The sequence below is a fragment of the Pithys albifrons genome, chromosome 21, assembly GCF_047495875.1.
Source record: "Pithys albifrons albifrons isolate INPA30051 chromosome 21, PitAlb_v1, whole genome shotgun sequence".
Classification (NCBI taxonomy): Eukaryota; Metazoa; Chordata; class Aves; order Passeriformes; family Thamnophilidae; genus Pithys; species Pithys albifrons.
In genome coordinates, this window is record NC_092478.1 from 370,114 (window position 1) to 390,861 (window position 20,748).

The 20,748-nt window shown below is 48.4% G+C and overlaps 1 protein-coding gene across 2 annotated transcripts; it reads right to left on the reverse strand.

The window, feature by feature from the left end:
• Positions 1-36: 36 nt before the first annotated feature.
• PRPF8 (pre-mRNA processing factor 8) lies at positions 37-20,748 on the reverse strand. 2 transcript variants are annotated; one of them, XM_071574741.1, is made up of 43 exons: positions 20,587-20,748; positions 20,370-20,479; positions 20,127-20,295; positions 19,045-19,209; positions 18,738-18,956; positions 17,779-17,991; positions 17,521-17,646; positions 17,338-17,443; positions 16,684-16,874; positions 16,375-16,494; positions 16,108-16,297; positions 15,808-15,927; positions 15,353-15,487; positions 15,115-15,244; positions 14,550-14,746; positions 14,237-14,443; positions 13,983-14,146; positions 13,515-13,641; positions 13,195-13,387; positions 12,656-12,843; positions 12,201-12,439; positions 11,544-11,690; positions 11,102-11,312; positions 10,884-11,000; positions 10,545-10,792; positions 10,180-10,359; positions 9,580-9,715; positions 8,833-9,002; positions 8,402-8,531; positions 8,083-8,229; positions 7,728-7,888; positions 6,911-7,102; positions 6,115-6,352; positions 5,733-5,861; positions 5,046-5,159; positions 4,753-4,926; positions 4,315-4,508; positions 3,732-3,971; positions 3,462-3,603; positions 1,648-1,788; positions 1,317-1,456; positions 942-1,144; positions 37-331 (listed from the first exon to the last, which is right to left on the reverse strand). In XM_071574741.1, exons 2-43 carry the CDS (start codon positions 20,467-20,469, stop codon positions 177-179), a joined length of 7,008 nt encoding a protein of 2,335 aa, XP_071430842.1. In that variant the 5' UTR covers positions 20,470-20,479; positions 20,587-20,748; the 3' UTR covers positions 37-176. The 2 variants fall into 2 exon arrangements, with proteins under 2 accessions (XP_071430842.1, XP_071430843.1); XM_071574742.1 differs by having other exon boundaries at positions 20,577-20,746.

Sequence of the window (20,748 nt, forward strand, 5' to 3'; positions counted from 1 at the left end):
GGGGCCGCCCCCGAGGCGGGGCCACACCAGAGCGACTCCCGTTCGTACAAAATTTATTGAGCAACGGCGCAGGTGCGATACAACACGGGACAGCGCGCGGAGGGCTAAGGGGGCGAGCGGGGGACACAAACACGCTGTTGAATATCAACAGTACTAAGAGTGGGGCGCGGGCAGGATTAGGCGTAGAGATCCTCGCGGTCGGCAGAGTAAACCTCCCCCTCCTGCAGCAGCGCGAAGTTGAGGAAGTGAGAGGGGCGATGGACCTCGTGGTAAAACTCCTTGGGGTTGGCGAGCTGCAGCTCGTACTTCATGTTGGGGTCGTGGCGAACACCTGGAAGAGAGAGACCGTCAGTCACGTGGACACCCCTCCTGCCACCGCCATCCAACAGGAGCCTCACAAAGCTCTCTGCTCTCACAGGGTAATTTTTAAGCATGGCCATGCCAGAAGAGAGTTCTAAATCCACAGACTTATCACCTTTCGGATTCCCCCCTCTAGAGACCTACAGTCCTCTTCTGCAGTTGAATGTTGTCACTCCCATTTCCTGACCTGTTCTCCAGCTGGCTGTGGTGTTCATGATGCCAGGACCTCCTCTTGCTTCCCTACTGGGAACTGCTTCTCTCTTGCATTTTCTAATATCTGGTCTGCCTCACAGGGCATTGATTACTCATTGGTGACAGACTAGACACTACAACCCAGACAGACGTGGTATCTATTTCTACTATGACTTTGCTTTCTTGCAGTCAGAAAATAATTGAGAACTGACATCCTGGTGCTGGTGCCAAGGGAAGGTCAGACCACAGTGCTGACCACCCTGCCAGCCACTCCAAGGAAGGTCAAGCTTTGGAGAAGGTAAGGAATGCTTCCCTGGGGAGCAGCTATGTCCTCCTCCCCAGGCTACTCCCACTACCTCTTTTCCCATCCCCTTCCCAGGGCAGCTCACCCATGAAGTTGTAGTTCCAGGACCCCTGCGCTGGGACCATGAAGAAGCCAAGGAAGCGGTCAGACAGCAGCATCTGCACCCTCTCATAGTGGGATGGCAGGTAGCCCTTGGGGTTGTTCCCTTTGTCCGTGTTCTGCCGACCCCACTCGTATCCACTTGGGGTCAGTTTGTAGGCTGTCAGCGTGCAGGAGCCGGGTGTGAAACTGGAAGGGAGGAGGGATGGGGCAAGTCAGACTCATCCAGGGCAGTGGAGGGACACCAGGAATGAGCAAACACTCCGTTGTTGCCAAATATTATTTTTAGACCTCAGTGTGTTCCCAAGCACTGCTTCCACATCCCCCTCAGAGGGGCACCAGAAACCTCCCTGCACCTCACCTGCAGGTGATGATGATGGTCTTCTCCCCATCCCAGGAGGGGTTGTCAGCCATGACCTTGGCATGGGTGGTGACATCCTGCGGTGAGAGCTGAGGGGACTCATTTGGTTGAGTGTGAATCCACCCCAGAGGTTCCATTTCCTGACAAAAAGAGTGATTTAAAATGAGACCGCTTGAAGCACATGGGGACCACATGCTTTCCCCTCAAGGGACCCCACATCAGGCTGCTTTCAGGCCAAGGCCTTTTAAGTTCCACATCCACAACAGACTAAGGGAAGCTGCCCCACCACCTCAGGTCCCTGCCTTCCACCCACCCTGGGAGGTGAACTCACCTTGAGGTACTCATGCTGTGGCAGCTGCCCTGGGAGATGCACAGTCTGGTGTGTTCCCCACTGCGGCACCATCACAATGCACCGGATCTCCTTCACCTGGGGGTTATCTGGAGGGCTCACTCCATACAGGTAACCTGCGATCTAGGAACACAGACATGGAGAGATCTCCGTGTAATCATGTGAGAGTGGGAACTCCCCCATTCCTGAGGAGAGCATCTCCTGCCTGGCAGGTTCTCACCAGAAAACATCACAGTCCTGGGCCACAAGGAGCCATGACTAGAAATGACCAAAATGGTACCACCTGTAGTAGGTAAATGTGAAGTCTGCTGTTGAAACAATCCTAATACTAGCCAAAGTGTAGCCTTAGGGGTAACAAAGGCTGGAGACCTTCCTGGCAACTACTGGCAATTAGACTTTGCCCAGTTACCACATAAAAGAAGGATACAGGTACTGACTGGTGTTGGTTGACACTTTCAGTGATTGGCCTGAGGCTTTTCTGCTGCACTAACACAGTAAGAGAAGTGGTAAAAGTTTTGCTCAACCATATAATTCTGAGATTTGGGGTTCTGTTGGGAATGTCATCAGACAGAGGGTCACACTTCATTGCAGCTGTAGTGGAGTAGGTTAGTCGAGCTTTGGGAATTGCTTTGGATTTGCACGCTCCCTACAGACCTCAGGTGACTGGCAAAGCTGAAAGCATGAATGGTACTCTCAAAACACAAATAAGCAAAATTTGTCAAGAAACATCTATGACATGGGTTCAGGCCTTAACTATGCCCCTGCTGAGGACCTGCATACAACGTAGGCAGAGAGACAACATAAGTCCCTATGAGATATACAGCACTCCATACAAAACTCCACATATTCCAGGAGAAATTCACATGAGAGGGGAAAATTGACTTGCAAAATTACTTAACAGCCTTAGGCTCTACTTCACAGAAAATACAGAGACTCGTGTCATCCAGACTTCATAGGATTGGACAGGTCTGCTCATCTGTTCCAGCTTGGGGACTGGGTCTGTGTTAAATGGTGGGACAGCGACCCCTTGCAAGCTAAGTGGAAAGGTCCATTTCAAGTTCTACTGACCACCCTCACCACAGTCAAGTTTGGTGGCAAAGGACCCTGGATTCCCTACTCCAGAGTTAAGAAGGCCTCTGCTCCTGGCACAAGTGGAACAACAGGGACTGTTACAGATAAAGATAATGTTGTTTGAACTACTCTTTCTGTATGTATTGCCAGTAACCATGAATCAGATTTGGAACCATTGCATTTGGCCCTAGTCCAAAATTTATCCAATATTCTTCATAAAAGTGACTGCTGGGTTTGTACTCAAATGCCAACAACTGGGTAAGATAAAAGCTGGCCTTTGATTTGTATCTTAATGAATGATTCAAACTTTGGTGAGGCCCCTGAACTCCAGGACAGCTCAGGAACTTCCTCATCTGGAAGGTGGGAACAAGTCACTAAGGCCTATCTACCCTTAGCCTTGAGCAGCTTAATTCCTAATCACAAGCTACACAGTTCCCTGCATAATTGTTAATGCCACGGGAAAGGTCATTCCCCCTCCATACTGTCATAAAATTAAGTCCAGAATAAGATTAACACCAGCAATTATAAAAGGAATAGCACCAACACCCTGGAGAACGATTCCCCCATAGGCTGCTCACATGTATTGCCAGTGCTTGTATCCAGCACACAGGGATTCACAGACAGCAGCAGGTTCCCAGCCCTTCACCACCTGTTCCTGACTTCACAGGACTGGTGTGTGCCCTGCAGTGTGAAGCACAACTGTAACAGACTTGCTGTGCACTCACCTGGGCCCGCAGGTCTGAGATGCAGATGAACTTCTTCAACACGTTCTTGGGAAGAATGTATGTATAACCTGTCTCTTTTATGTCATCTGACGAGACATAGATGTGGTTTGTCCGCAGGTGGAGGTTGGCAGCAGAAATGGCTCTACAAAGAGGAGATGATGATCAGAGGGTGCAAAGATCCTTCCTGAGCACTGACCCCTCCTGAGCATTCCAGCCCTCCCTGAGCACTCTGATCCTTTCCACCATGCCAAGCCCTGCCTGCCTTCCTACCTGACCCGCCACTCAGTCTTGGAGGAGAAGGTCTGTGTTTCATAGTTGCTGGTGGTGGAGGTGATGATTTCATCCCCGTGTTTGTTCACGGTGCGGGTCTGTGTGGCTGTCAGCTGGGACTGCTCCTTGGTTTGCTTCTCAATTTCTGCAATCTGCTGTCTCTGCTGAGACGGGGCAGAGATCTCCATGCCCAGGATAATGTCTCTGATCTCTGACTGTGTTAGGGATGCAACATTCACACTGAATGAGAAAATACACCCAAGTCAGTCACTTTAAAATACATTCTGGACCCTTCTCATCACGGCACAAGCTCAGAACATCCACTCAGGGTGCCTTGAAAAATGAAACCACAACTTTTTAAATAAGAGAAGGGGCCAAATTACATCATGCTTAGATCAGAAAAGGTTTGGTCAAAATATTTTTGCATACCTTACCAAAAAGCATTAATAACAACCAATTTCCCTACAAACCTGATGGTTTCATCACTACAGGCCCTTCTACTCTTCACAAGGAGTACTGGTGCCGCAGTTTTTAGAGCAGGAAGGAAAGGCTGACAAGATTTGGCAGCTGCAAAATGGCTTACTTGTTCTTTTTCCCATAGTCTGCCAGGATGAGATCCTTCAGCTGCACCTCTACCTTGATCCACTCTTCATCTGTCAGGGTTGGCCAGATGTGGTGAGGCTCAGTGATGGTAGTCTTATCTGGTTTCAGAATAACTTTGGCTCGATCATTATTCACGTGCAGCGCCCGGAGAATCAGGATCAGACGGGAGAATGCCTTGGAGATGAAAAAAAGATGAGTTAGAAAGAAGAGAATCAAGTACACAAGGCCCTAGTACAGCTCTCCGTTTGGGCACATGGACTTTGTATGAGAAATGCCAGTGGAATCGATTTGAAGGAAAATCCAGGCAGATTTAAAGCCAAGTGCTCTCAAACAACAAAAATCATGAGGGGTAACTGAAGCCTTGGTTCCTGCTTCATTTATCAGCAGCAAAGCCAAATGACAGAACATCTATACTTACTGTGTAGGAAGAGATGGTTTTCAGCCAGTCATCATAGAGATTGAAGAGAACCATCTGGGGTTCAGTAGCCTTCAGGATGAGATCACCAAACTTTTCCACTTTCAGACAGGCCTGGAAGGGCAGCTGCAACTCTGAGCCTTTGATCACAATATTGGGGAAATCCAGCAAGTGCACCTGGAGTTCATCAAGAGGAATTAGCTTACAACTACTGCAGAACATCACAGGAACACAGAACTGCCATGTCACCTCCCAGAGATTTTAAACATCCTCACAAGCAGTATCTGTATTGTTACCTCGAGTGGGTCCAACATGCCCTTCCGGGTCACTATGATCTGCTTAGGCTGCTCCTCCACAGGAAGGGATCGGATCAAGGCAGCCACTTCTTCAGCAGTCTTCCACTTGGCCAGCTACAGAAAGACAGCAGGGTTAGAGAAGTATCTCCCTGCTAACAGCACTGTCTCTGTGACTCTGGGCATTAGAGAGACACAAACCAAATTCTAAAAATACAAATGGAACTTATGGCTTGACCCAGATCAGTGACAAGGCCCAGCATTTTCTCCTTACTGGTCACAGAGGGTAGTTTCCATTCCTGGAGTTCAGTTATTCCTGACTAGCTCAAAAAAACAGCTGGCTACTCTACCTCCCTGGACTTGCCACCTGACAGTCTCCTCACTGCACTGGATATAGGGCTAAGTGCAACATGATTTGTGTAACAGGGAGCACAGCACTGTTCCTGAAGACCTACTTGATGATGTGGGGTCTTTACACCTCAGAGCCTCAAAATCCTTGCAATAACAATGCCTGTGTTCTTTCACTTTTGTAATACCCCATGCTTATGCTTGTCCATACTGGACACTGAAGCTCCAAACTCTCTAAGACGCAGAAAGATTAAGATCTTTGTGATGTTTTCTGCTCAACTGAGTGTCCAAAGCAGTCAGAGCCCAACTCCAGCTCATACCCAAAGCACATCCAGGCCCTACCTGCCCCAGACGCTTCTGTCCTGCCCACACAGATGTATGGATGATCTTCAGGAAGAGCTGGCCAGTTCTGGGATTGAAGATGAAAATGGCTCCATTGATGGGTTTTGTGGTCAAATTCCCTTCAAAAGTCTGAGAAAATAAGTGGAGGTGAGAAATACAGGAAGATAAATAGAGCCCAGCCACGCTTTACAATAGCTGACTTGCTATGTGCTTTGAGCACGAACTGTATGGGAAATGTAACAGCTGCTCTGTGCATACTGCAGCAATCTGGGTCCCACTGTTGACTCCCAGCTTTCCATCATGCACGGAAATTTCCACCACCTCCGGAGCAAAGGACATTCATAACCCCTGTCCTTTTCCTGAGATACATCTTTGGCCTCACCTTGTGAATGGTCACTCTGTACACATTGGTGTCATCCACAAACCAGATGATCTGGTTGGAGAAGAGTTCTCCATAGTTCTGGGAGGAAAGGTATGGCTCCGTGGGCTCTGAGGAGTAGAGCTGCAGCCCCTTGCGGATTCGTTCTCTCAACACATACAGGGCAGGATTTGCCTTCATAATTTTGGCCATAGCCTGCTGGATCAGAGGTTTGCTCCCAGGGAACCAGTTCCCATAAGCACTGAAGATGAAAACAAACAGACCAAGTTGTTGCCATTAGATCTGACAAGTGTGTCCATGCAGCAGCCAGGCACCTTTCTGCCTGCTGACTGCTATGTGATTTCTCCTCCCATGTCCCTGGGAGTTGTTCATTGATGGTTTTCCCCTGCACCTTCTCAGTGGGAAGCCACAGCACACACATGCTGCAGTCCCACAGAAGCTGCACCTTCTCTAACAAGCACACTAGAGCAGAGGCTGCTTGCTGGGACTTCCTAGTTTTCCAGTGAAAAATCTGTTACCACATATAGGGGCCTTGAAACAAGGCCTGTCTTTCAGCTCCAAGAACAGTCTGATGGAAATCTAAGAAAATAAACTATTAATGAACTGGGGGAACAGGACCATTACTATTGAATGAGCAACCTGAAATGCCCTATCCAGTTCACTGCACACCTCCAGCTTCTACCTTTTCACTTCATCCTCCTGCCTGGAATACAATCTAGTTTGGAGATGCACTAAGACAACACCCATGCAATACCCATTACAAAACTGCAAATTAGAACAGAGAAGGTGCAGATCTCACCTGTGCAAGTTGTAGGCCAGGTCAATGGCAATGAGCACACCAGTGGGAGATGGATAGATACTCATGTTGTCTGTAGTGTAGTCCAGGAACTTGGCTCTTGCATAGCGCTCGATGTCATGGGAATCGTAATCTCCCCAGCGGAGCTGGATGTCTATCCAGTACTTCTGAGTGGTGGTGCTGTCCATCACATCCCTAAGGAGAAAGTGACCCAGAAAAGGTTAATCTTGCACAAAATCCTTCTGCAGCTGCTGCCTGTATTTGACAGACAGTTACTGTCACCAAGCATGGACACTGCAGCCAGCTACTATTTACATTCCATTCTGGAAAGGGACTCTGCTGCTCTCCTCATACAGCAGCGAATGCAGAGGCTGTTAACAGATGCCATGGGGGGGGGTCAGCTGCAGGTTTAAACAAAGCAGCATTTAGTCCACTCCTGTGTAGACATGAGGGTCATCTCCCCTGTGAACTGTCTGATGAGGATTCAGGAAGAATTCATTCCAGATTCAGGTCCTGCGACAGCTCAGCTTTGAGGGTTTCCAAAAGAACCTTCAGAGCTCCTGAGTAATGGCTCAGGAAGAGGTCACCCAGAGGAGAGAACAGGACCAAACACAGCCTTGGTGTTTTGCAGAAGGCAGTGCCAGGAGATGCTGCAACTCTACCCAAGCAAGCCCTGCACCTTGCCAGGCAGGACTGTGTCCTCAGTGTCCCTAAAGGCCAACCCTCGATGCCCAGGGGTTATGGACTCTGGCTCCAGATGACAGCCTCAGCAGCTCTGCTCTCCATCAAGATCAAGGAGAGGGAAAAAGCAAACACTCACTTGGAATCTGCGAGCAATGAGGGACGTGACACATTCCACTTATAGGAAGCAAAGAGAAGGATATCCGCACATGAGGAATTCATCTTGTATGACTTCCTGGGATGGATTGTCTCCTTCTGCACTGTCTCAATCTCCAGAGCATCCAACTCTTGATCAAACACCTTGGGAAAAGGCAATCAAAGATAAGCTGTGTTGATGCAACCCAGCTGAAGAATCTGTCCTCAGAAGGGAGCTAAAACAGGCAGCCAGGAAAACCCCCTTTCCTTCCCTTCTCTGTCCAATTGCTGAAGGAGGATTGGCCCTACTAAAAAAGAAGCACCTGTGCACAGAAATAAACCAAAACAACACTGCTCACCTGACACAAATCCATTACGATGCTCTCGTGGATCTTCTGCCACAAGTGAGCTCGGAAAATCTGAATGAGGGAAATCTTCAGAGTGGGGATCTTGCCATGCATAAAGATGCCTGTCAAATCCAGCTGCACCTGAAACCCAACATAGACCTGCAAAGCAAAAGCAGGTGTGAGAACATACAACAGCAAAGTTTAAAAAATGGAGCAGCTCCTGTTAAGGAGGTTTAGTTCATCTGCAAGAGATGTTCTGAAGATTAGTTACATCAATTAAGTGCTCTCAATTCAGGGCAAGTTCCTACAGGTACAAACTCCAGGTACTTACATTGGCTCTGTTAATGGTAGGAGACCACCATAGCGTGAATCTTCTGTTTGGAATTTGGTTCAAACCTGATCTCTGGGCATTTGTCAGCTTCTTCCACTTCATGGACTCCTCAAAGCCACTGGCCTTCTCCCTAGAAAGGATGGCCATTAGTTCCATTAGATGTCCTTTATTCTGACAACTGCCATGTGCCACAGATCATAGAGACAGGGACCACACTGGGAGCAGGGAATATTGTTTAATGCAAAGAAATTTCCACAGATTTGCATGAAGTTCAGCTCTAGCACCATCCCACGTGCTCTCACAACTGAACTACACAGTGTGCTGAAGTGATGACTGAAAAACAGCAAAAGCTGAATCAGCACAGGCTGCTCCTCCTGAGGCACCACCTTGCTCCAGATTGCAAGAGAAGGCCACATCAAAGTTTCTCTTACCAGAAGAGACCCTCCCATGTGGGGAAGTAAGTGCCCTTGAAGAGAGTGTGTTCCAGGATTCCTTCCACCCCACCAAGAGCCTGGATCATATCCGTGCGGTAGTTATTCAGATTCCAGAGTTTGCCATCGTGGCGCTGGTGTGTCCACCAGAACGGGTTCTGCTTCAGCACCTGGAGACAACAGTGAGCAGCTTGGTGTTCAGATCATTTCACCTGGCTGCTCTAATTGCGAGAACCAAGATGATGGTGATCATGATGTCAGTAAACATGTAAGAAGTCAGTCATGGAGGACACAGCTCATCTACAACATGAATTCCGTCAGTACTTCTACATAATTCAGACTGGGTAGAATCTAAGGTGATGATTTTATCTTTCACGAACTGGCCTTGTATCATTGGAGTCTTTAAATAAAGTATTTTTCCACTGTTATTAAAACTTATTATTTTGTAATGTTTGTTTTGGGACCACTTTTTCTCTCTCCAGAACTGATTTCTTAATACACAGTTGTGCTAAGTGTGGTGTTCCCCAAGACACTGTGATCTACCCAAATGCTTCAAAAGTGGACAGATACAAATTCTGGAGCATTTGTTTTCAACAGCCTCTACCAGTTGCAACAGAAGGCTCTCAGTTTTCCCTGCAGCAGACAGACAGACAAATGCACCTGCAATAATGCAAGGTGAAAGGACTGTGTCTGGGACAAACTTCTCTGAACTTCACACTCAGGTGAAGAGAAATTCACAGTCAGTACCTGATACTGTTTGAAGTCAGTCCTGACTCTCCATCCTTTATCATAAGCCAGGGTGTGCCGGTCCTTCTGGAAGAGGGTATTGATACGAGGAATTCCTCTGTCCCACGAGTCCTCCAGATCCTCGAGTGTCAGACGCCTGAAGAAAAAAGTCCCCACTCTTTGTTACCTCTCAATTGTACAGCAATGCATTAGTGATTAATAACAGTATCAGTTGTTGATGTCACAGAAACAACACAGAGCTCAGGGCTCTGGCAGGGGACGTTCTAAAATGCCACCCACTCAGCAAAGTGACTGCAGCCATCATTATGAACACAATGATGGCAAAGAGGCAAAAGAAAAAGCCCTTGTAAATGCACAGAACTAATGCAAATGGGTCTGATATCAGATTTTCTTGGCACCACTGGCCATACCATTTCCCTTAAACTGTGCCACAGGTGCACTTGCCGCTTGCAGAATCCTTGCTTCTTCCAGAGACAAGGCAGCAACTTTGCAGGCAGCCTGTGGCAGGTACCATGGGGCCTGCAAGGTCTACAAAGTCCCCAGATAGCACAAGACTTTGCATAGCTGCCTGTTCTCACACACAGACACGTGGAAACACACCTGTTCTGGGCTATGGCCTCTTGGCGCTTAAGGGCATACTCTGCCCACACCCTCTGAGAGTCAATGAATTCACTTTCCCATGGCTGGATGTAACGATACAAATTTGGGATGAGCTGGTCCTCCTCGTGACTCATTCCTGAGCGAAAGTGAGTGATGCCAACATCTGTCTGCTTGGACCACCTGGAGCAAAGAGGCACAAGAGTGAAGCAGGGGAGAATAGGACTTCATAGGTCACTGCCATGAGCTACTGTAAGGGCAACATATCTCTGTAACACAGTCTGGTCCAGCACTCTCAGGCATTTTTATGGGAAAGAGCATCTAAGAGAACACTCAGCCTATGTAGACATTAGAGCAGCACAGCTCACCTCAGGTCGGACTGTGGGATGAGAACGTGGCCCATGGAGAGCATGCCCAGCCCACCCAGCTCTTTAGGGGTGTAAAACACCACTGGAGGAAAACGGCTGGGCATTTTGGAATTCAGGCCAATTTTGATTCGAGTCTGGATTTTATTCTCACACTTCACCAGCAAATCAAGCAACTCCTGAGTATTTACAACAGCTTCCCGGAAATATGTCATCAAGCCAATCAGAGCTGTGTTCCATTTATTGACAATCTAGAAAGGAAAGGAAAGGAGAGAATCAGTTCTCTGCTCGTTCCACAAGCACATGCAGGAAGCTCTCTCACACATCTTTCTCCCACCTTACCTTAGTGAAGGTCGTAGAGCCAGAGGCCATGAGGATCTGTCTCACTCTGTTGTGAAACCTCTGCATAGACTCATCATCCACACGCAGGAAGCACTGAGCTGTTCGTTCCTTGGTGACCTAAAGAGCACAGATCCATCAGTTCTCTCCTAAGAGCCTCTCTCCAATACAGACAGTAACGGAATCCCACTCTCTCCCTCCCCATCAAACCCTCATCCCACCTCATTCTGCAGGTTCCAGACCCCGTCCTTGTGGGTGAACTCCTCGTAGCTGGTGCGGCACTTGGGCAGGATGCGGCACTCAAACCCACACATGTTGAACAGCAGGTTGGGGTTGTCCTTGCTGTACACGGACACAAAGCTGTTCTCCCACTGCACCGTGGTGACTGACCGAGGCAAACGGTTCTTGATATCCCAGAATACAGCACGGCCACTGGAAAACAAGATGTGCCCAGTGACAGGCAGTTTGTTACTGACACCAAATCGAAACCAGGCAAGTTCTCAGACCTTTCCTAACTCTCACACCCACCACCCACTATAAGAATTCCATCACATACCCTCCACATCTTACATTTCATCCTGAGCACCCATTAGTCTCCAACAGCTATTTATTACACATAATTTTCCCACCCTCCCACACTTTTTTCCTGGCTGCAGCACTTACAGGTTCACGTCATGCTTCATGAGGCGCATCCTGGCATCCCGGGGCCAGCACTTCTTGTTGTTGTAGCCTACAATGTTCTCATTGTTGGGATCTGGATGCTCTGTCAGGTACCGCTGAATCAGGTCTCTTGCCTCGTCAGCTGTAAACCTGGAAACACACAAAAAGGGATCTGGAATTACATGACTAACTCCTCAGAACATCGATCTGCAAGACAGATAAGGACTTGCTAATGGACAGCTGTTTAACACAACATTCTTGAGGTAACTATCCAATTTCTGTATCCTCCCACTGAAGAAAGCTTCAGTTTCATTAGCACAGAGCAACCCAGGACTGTCTGGGTTATCTTCCCACAAACAAGACATAAAATTTTATGTCCACTTCTGCTTATTTTACCAGTGAAAAATCTCTAACAATTGAACTCTCAATATTGTTGTGTTTCTACTGGTCCAGTGAAGCTGTAGAAAAGCAAACCAAGAAAGCAAGAGGAGGCACGTGGAGGTACAATTGTCCTGGGAAGTTTGTCAACTCAAATATTGCTGATCTTCCTTAACAAAGGAAACAAAAGTAGGAGCATACTAATTCTCACTTTCACAGCATCTGCTGGCAGATGCCAGAACAAAAGTTCACCCGAGGAAAGCAGAGCCCCCGAGATCTCACCTGAAGAAGATGTGAATCCGGTCAATGTATCTGCAGAAGAGGCGGATGGGATGGGCCACCTCTGTGGCAACATCTTGGAAGCTGAGGAAGTCATTTGGCATCTGGGGAGGCCCAGCCATTTCACTGGCCCGGTGTAGACCCAGCACCAGCAGGTCCATCACAAGCCCATAATACTGGACAATGAAGGAAGCAAACTGCAGCCCACGGATAATCCCGTAGGAGTTTGTGTGATTCATGTCCTGAGGAAATGAAGAGGAATTTTGAGAACCTGTCACAACACATCAGAGACCTTTCATGTGAGCAGCTGCTCTTCAGCAGGACACAGAAGGGTTGTCTTACTCCCTTATCACTTCTTTCTCTGCCAGGTATTGTGTTCCCTCCTCCCCCATGGATCCAAAACCTCCTGCCCTCATGGATCCCTTTTGCCACAGACCCCCTTTCTGAACAGCAATCACCTTGTAGTTGATGACCACGTTGTTCTTGGCTGTCATGTAGTCAGCAATGTTGTGATCCACAATAAGACGCAACAGCCTGTTGAGAAGTGTCAGGTCAATCTTTTCATACATCTTCTCAAATCGAGATTCCAGCATAACGTTGCATTCACCTTCACTCGTTTCCCAAACATCTTGCAGATTATTAATGCCTGAGGAGATAAACACACTTGTCATGTTACCTGACTCATCAGAGCACAGCAGCATCCCCTGGGCACAGGAAGTCAACACAGGTCCTGTAATGCCTGATTTTTCAGACTCTGGGCTTTCCAGTCTATCCAGAAAAGCGAACAAAAATATGTAATCAACCATAAATGCTATGGAGGTTCTCCCTCCTCGAGTAGGTACATTTATATAACCTACAAAATATAGTCTCTGATTGTAATGACTACTGACTGCTAGTTGAAAATATAAAACCTCAACTGCCAAGGGGACTCATAAGACACAAGTTCTGCCATAGGAATAATCAATCATTTTTCTATGGAATCCCAGGCCCCACTGACCTTGGCACCATTTGTACACCAACAGTGGCGGAGGTTCAGTGTCAGCAGGTTTGATCCATGGAGGGAAGAGTCGTCGCTTATCAGCCTCATACCACAAGTACTGATCCAGATAAGCATCTGTGATTTTCTCCAAGGGCTCAACATCATAAACAGGGACTAAGTGGCTGTAGAGATCCATGAACTCAATTCCCACCTGAGAAAAAAAAAAGAAGAGAAAAAACTAAGTCTTATAGTTGACAGGGAACACAAAGTCTTAGCAAGATTTAGCTCCTGAATGCAGCAGAACCTTTAGCGTGGCTGGGCTTTCACCAGACACTCACCTCCTTGAAGGCTCTCTGAGTCAAAAGGTGTCGCTTGATTCTGGACAAAGCTTCGTGGGGATTATCATAAGCCTGCTCAATCAAGCCCAGTTCCTCTCTCTGCGACTGATTCAGGCGCGACTTCACACTGAAAGCAAGAAAGAACAGGTCAGCACCTACACACGAATAAACTAATGGCCACTGCATTGTACTGATGAACAATAATGGTCAACCAAGCAGACCCAAACAAGACCTGTAACTCTTCACAACCCACATTCCCCAGTTTAAAAGCACAGCACTGGTCTGCTCAAGTGAGACAGTCCATAAAACACCCCCAGTCAAGTTGGCAGTACCACAACCTCCAGCCTTTACCAGTCCTTCAGGGCAAATTTTACACCATACTTAATCACAGGGTAATAGATGACAAAACAGCTTTCAGAAGCCTTTCCCAGGGCCCCTGCAGATCACAATCACTTCCTCACTGCTTACCTGTAAGCTTCCTTCAGCCTCTCCAGGGCTAATATAAGCAACTTGGTGTCATGCTTGTAGGACAGTGGGGGGAAAGGAATGGGGGAGAACCTCCTGCTCTCCAGCCAGTGCACTGTGGTTGTGTACACAGCAACAGCCTCCTCCGCAGTGATGTAAGGCCCATCCTGCAGAACCACACCAGCCAGCATTAGTCAGTGAAAGCTCTCCTATGGAAATAGCACCAGTCTGAGCAACCTCAGGGAGGACAGAAGTACCTTCAGGTAATTATGCTGCCGTTCCTGCTCAGCTTTTAGGTAGAGTCTGGTCAGCCGGCCCAGATTCTTCTTACAGACTGTTTTGTCTACAGTGGCACCACGGCGGATCCGCTCCCTGTTGTAGTGAGCTGTATTTGTCCACCAGTCAGCTTTCGCCTTCACATACCTCAGGATCATGTTCTCAATAGGAGTTGGCAGCCCTGGCACCTGGGGAGGGACAGTAACTTGAGGGAAGTAGGAGTGGGAACCTCCTCAAGAGCAGTTCCACTTGGGAGATGTTAAATTGAATCAAAAGGCCAAACAAGAGACTTACCTTCCAGGGAATATTGGCCTTCCAGCACCGCCAAGCCTCACTCAGGTGCTGCAGGATGGTTCTAGCTTTGTTCTGTTTGATTCCTTCTGGCATCATATCCAGAATGTCGTGCATCACAGCTGCCCTCAGCTCCAGGTCAAAGTGAGACTCCACACGCTGCTTTGTGACAGTCTTTGCGACACCCTTTGAGTGACGGCCTGGAAAAAGCAAAGTCCTTTAGGAATTCTAATGCCATGGGACAGTGATCCTTCTTCTAATACAGAAGTGCACAAAGGTGCAGGATGTCTGAAGAAATTACACTGCTACAACATCACCAACAAGTTTGGGGTAGACAGTTAGGAGGCTGTGGACCTCACAGTGCTATGGAGCAGGGAAATCACTCCCATTTGCAAACTGTTCTGGGGGTACCGATCTTTTTAAGAGCCCTGAACTGGTCAACAGTGCTTGGAATTGACATGGAGCAAGGATAAAGACCAGCAGAGGGAACAGAGAACTAGTTGGCACGTTGACAGTACTAATCTTTACCACACATTCTTCCCATATCCAGGATTTACAGTGTGCTGACCTTCAAACTGCCTGGCCAGCAGATTCCCCAGCCAACGTTCCAGCAGTGGGGTGATGCCCCTCATGAAAAACAGCCACACTCTCCAGCCTGGAGCCCAGAAGCCACAGCCAGGACCTTTGCCCACAGGTCCCTGGAAGAAGAGAGACATGGTAAGAGCAGGTCACTTACTGACACTCCAGAATCCCTCCACTGCTGAGCAGTTTCTATGGGGTAACCTTACATGAAAGGTAGAACTTACTGTGTTAAACCTGTAGTAGATGAGATGTTTGAGGTCCTTGCACATGCGAATCTGCCTCATCAGTTTGTACTTGTACCGGTACATCCCCGTGAGCTGACCCACATGGGCAAAGATGTACTGCAGACCATCTGCCAACTGAAACAACACAGCATAGTCAGGGACAACAATAAACACCTCATTCATCCCCTTCAGCAGCCAGGTTTATTGTACAGCCAGGAGCAGAGTGCAGGCCATACAAAGCTTCAAGCACTGGCTCATACAGTGATTTATTTCTACAAACTAGTATAAAAGCAGAATTTCACATAATGCTGCATGTTTTGTTTCCTCTCTTCTCTGTGACACGGCAAAATTCAGTCACCTTGTGCATCCCATATACGCTACTTCTCCACATAAGATATTACAATCCTCTTCTCAACTTCCCCTCCTCACCTTAGAAACATAAAAAAAGAGCCTACCTGAAATGCATCCACATTTCCCAGTCTGTACTGGACATGGCTGTCCACCACCAGCTTAGTCAGCCGCAGGACCTCTCGGCACAGATGGAATGCATTACCAAAACGGGATTTTTTTCTTTCCTGGATAAGACAAAAGAATCCAAAATTTATGTAACAATGTTACAGAAGAGTGAAACAATTCCAATTTGATGAGTCTACAACTGAATGAGTTAGTGTACTGTGGTCTGTGTTACCATGCTACCTAATTAGCAACCTTCAGGTAAACTTTACTCTTGAGTAAAACAGCACATGGACAGATACCTTAGTGGTGAGGGTCTTCACAGGCTTCAGGTTAAAGTTGTAGTCCAAGTGCAGGTAGTTCAGGTTCTTCCGGTGGATCAGTAAGTTCAGCATGTTGTAGCCCTGGCGACACACCTGCAGACCGACTTCCACCCAGTCCAGCTTCGTCGACTGGAAAAACTTGGTAGCCTTGAAGGAGCGGAACAGGTATCTGGGAAGAGTGGAGATTACACTCAGCTGAATCCCCTACACAGATCAGCAGTTCTCCACTGAGCAGACCCCACTCACCTCTTTTTCTGAGCCTTGGGAGGTCTGTGCTTGAGGGCATTCAGAACATAGTATTTCAGGAGCTTCTGGTAGGAAACTCGCACTTTGACTGGCTGGCCTGCTGGGCAGTGCTCACGGTACCTACGGGGAAACCAAACTCCAGTGTTTCAGGTCACTCATGTTCCTTAGAGAACCAGTATCCAGCAACTCTCCTAAAAGCTCTAGAAATCAGTCACTGCAGGATGTCTGCATTTCATTTTCAGTAACAAAGAACCACTAGACAAAAAGTCAGGATCACTAGAACAGCCCCTTCCCCTGGGAAGAACTCACCAGTTCTTGACCAGTGGGATATCAAGAGCTCTCCGGGTCCTCCCAGACCTCAAGTTGAAGGGCCGCGGGGCCCACAGCAGGGCAATGCCATTCGCTGTGTTGTCTGTGTATAGCGGGGTATCCTTCAGGAAAGGTTCCACAAACTCTGGCAGTTCAAACTCTTCATCATCATCAGGCAGTGGTTCCTGGCTCTGAAGTACAGAAGCACCAAACAATGTATTTCCTGTCTGCCTCAGCTCAGGTTTTTGAGTTAAGCAAGTAAAAAAACCGTTTCTCTGCTCTCATAGAAAAAGTGCAGCAGGTGCTGAGTATTGGAGAAACAAAAAGCACTCAACAAGGCAAACTGGCTACCAGACCCTGGGGCAGGTGCTACACAGGTAACTCCAAGAAGATGCCAGCTTCATGAATACACCAAGGGCAACCAAACAGATAAATGACCTGCCAAAAGACTCGACAAAAGGAGATACCTTTGTGCAACTCCAGAAGAAGAAAAAGCCTCAAATGACAATTGTGAGTTTTTTGGTCAAAGAGCTTGGCCTTCTGAAACACCTGTGCATGTGTGCTGCTATCAGAAGCAAGGTTACAAACAAGATACTAAAGCCTCATCACTTCCACACAGCAGGGTTTACCAGTGACTCCCTTGCAGTGACTCACCTTGACAGAATGTCTGTGTGAAATGGGGTTGATCAGTGGATCGAAGTAGAACGCTGGGAGATCAGGATCTTCTGTTTTAATGAAAACAACATTTGGAGTATGATACCTGCAACATAAAATACGTATTAGAGGATCCTGACAGCCTTCCCCTCCTCACCTGGCTCTGGAGGCTGCTGCACTTACCAGGTGAGGTGGACATGGTGCGGCAGGTTATTGTACAGGTACGGGAAAGCAATTTTGTACTCTGTCCTGATTGGCTGCCTAATGATAATTTTATTGATGTCATTAAATTCATTCCAGTCTTCATCCCTTAAATGAGAAAAAAAAGATACTGTTATACAAGCATTTGGGGGGAGAGAAGGGCAAATATTTGTGACTGAAGACATGACACCAGCCCTTTCCTAGATAACCACTTATCTCTCCGCTAAACCCAACACTTACTGAAGATTGATGTCTCTGACAAGGGGCTCAAACTTGGGACCTCCAGGAATAGCCATGTTCAGCGCCTTGGAGGTAAAGAATGCTTTCAGGTCAAACAAGTAGAAGTAGTTGTCATCCACAAGGTCGGTGAGCAGCTGGTTGGCCAGGCGGTACAGCGTAGACATCATGGGCAGCGTGAACTGCCAGCGCTGGTACGTCGAGCCGTTGACGTACCTGTGAAGGACAAAGCACCAACAATGAACAAGGCCACGGGACAACTGGGCCTTTACCACAGCACCAGAAATAACCAAACACCTTCTACCATGCATTCACTTGTGCAGACCATCAAGGACAGGTAACATATGGGCCCCTCTACCCTGAATGGAAGGTTGCAGGACTGTTACAGACCACCATGGACCCCTTTCTGCCCACAAAATGACTCCTCCAGTTTCTCTCCTCCTCCACGTCCAAACTGACATAGAACACCCATGCACCTTTAGCAAGTCTCAATTTCAGATTCCAACTACACAATCCAGATTGTCATCTTTATGGTACAGTCAGGAAACATCAGTTTAACAGTTAAGTAGGTAGCAGCCCTCTTGGCCAGAGGGGCTTCATTTGCCCTCACTCGATACTGAATCATAGAATGGTTTGGGCTGGAAAGGACCTTAAGGCTCATCTCGTTCCAACCCCCTGCCATGGGCAGGGACACCTTCCACTAGCCCAGGTTATTCCAAGCCCCATCCAACCTGGCTTTGAACATTTCCAGGGCAAACACAGCTTCTCTGAACAACATAAAGACAAGAGGTACAGCTTTAAAACAACCAGGTTCTCCCATCCTTGAGATGTTTTTTTTTCTCCCTATCAGCATCAGACATAGCTCAGCACAACCAGAGGTTACACACTGCTGTGTACAGGCAATTCATGGGGTGTGTTTGTTTTGCCCCTCTCCCAGTGATTGTGCCACCAGAGCCACGTACTTCCTGTTGTCCTTCAGTGGCTGGTGGTCATAGAACCAGTCCAGCACGGGGGCATCCTCCTCCGGATCCAGCTCGAGCTGAATTGCTTCCAGAGGCTCCACATCCAGGATGTTATCAGCATAATCCAGAGGGGGCTCTTCGTCATCAAATGGGGGGAATCTCATCCTCTTGAAGTGACGCCTGTCCCTCTTCTCCCGCCTCATCATAATCCACATTGACCTGCAGGAACCCAGAGACCATTAAACGTGGCTTTTGTGGTGGATGCATAAGATTTTGTCCCACCTGGACGAGGGAAGAAGGCACTTACCCCCACTGAGCAATGTACACAGGCTCGATGACCCACGGAATCTCATTCACAAAGGAGATGGCACCAGTGATGTGGTACAGGACTGGGACATCTCGGATTTGCTCCCAGGGCATTGGCATGTTCTCTAGGAGCTTCAGCACAGCATGAGGCATGTACTTCAGAGCTCTACAATGAGAAACCATGGAAAATCAGTGTTGGAATGGATCTTGAGAACAGCCATTCACCTGCTACAAACCCAGTTACCTCCACAGCTTTCCCTCCTGCAACTCCCTACTGCTCATCTGACCTGTGGATAAAGTCCTCCAGTGACAAATCCATGAACTTCCCACTCTATCCTTGTGCTTCATGCACTTTACTACCAAATATTTTCTACTGATTTGGCTTCCAAGAATGTTACAAGCAAAAATTAAAATTTTTAAGAGTTTCTGGAGTTTTTATTGGTAATGGTAAGTCAGTGCAACAGATGTGCACGAGACAGCTCTCTGCACCCATACAGCAAAGAAACTCTCAGGATGCTTTTTATTGCTGTAAAAAATATGTTAGCTACTTCATAATCCCTCTCAGTTTCTTCTAAGACAACATATTACCCAGGGCAAAGTTTTACCTCATAAATTCAAAGCAACAATTCCCTCTGCTGATCCTCTTCTGCACTGATACCTTAGGGCAATGGATGAGCCACAGCTGACACAGGGAGCCCTTTGGAGAAGGGGCTTCGTTTTTAACAATGTATTGCCCTGGGTAATGTTTTTTTCATGGATTCAACGCAACAGCTTCTTCCACTGATGCCTCAGGGCACCCTCACCAAGCTACAACTGACAGGGGCAGCTCCTTCTCCAAAGGATAACAAATCATTCAGCGATGTATTAATTAATTAAATTAATTAATTTAAAGGGTGTTTTCTCAAAAACTTAAAACAACTCTCTTGGCTGATCCTCTTCTGCACTTATACCTCAGGGTAATGGATGATCTACAAAGCACAGGGAGAGCCTTTCGGAGAAGGGTCTCTCCCTTCAGCCACCACCACAGAGCTCTGACAGAGGCGGATCCGCCCGCTTCAGTCACACACCCGGGGGCTCCCCTACCCCAGGTAGACGCGCTTGTCGTGCCGGAACTTCCTGTTGGTCATGTCGCCGTGGTCGCGGATGATTTTTCGGACGTGCTCGGGGGGCATGTCCTCCTTCTGCGCGTCCACGAACCCGAATTTCCTCTTCTCCGCATAGCGCTTGGCCTGCAGCTGCTGCCACTTGCGGGCTGCGGGGACAGAGCGGCGGCGGGTCAGGCCCTGTCCCCGCGGGGAGGGCCCGGGGTGCCGGAGCCGTACCCACCTTTCTCCTGCAGCTTCTCCTCAGACATGTAGTCGGGCAGCGGCGCCAGCGGGTTGGGCACCGGGGCGCAGCCGCCGCGGTACGGGAACACAGCGGCCATGGCGACGCACCTGCGGAGAGGGTGGAAAAGGGCTCAGGGCGAGATGGGGGGACGCGATGGAGCCTCCCCCGCACCGTCCCTGCCCGCCCTGGGCCCGCCGTCCCCACCCGCGCTCACCGGCGGCGGCCACACCGCGCTCCCCACCACAATGGCGGCCCCGCGCTGCCGCCGGGCCGCGGAGACCCGGATGTGGGCGGGACGCGCAGCACGGACTGTCCAATCAGATTTCCGGCAACCTCAGAGACAGCGGGAGCAGCCTATCAGAAGGCGGAAACCAGT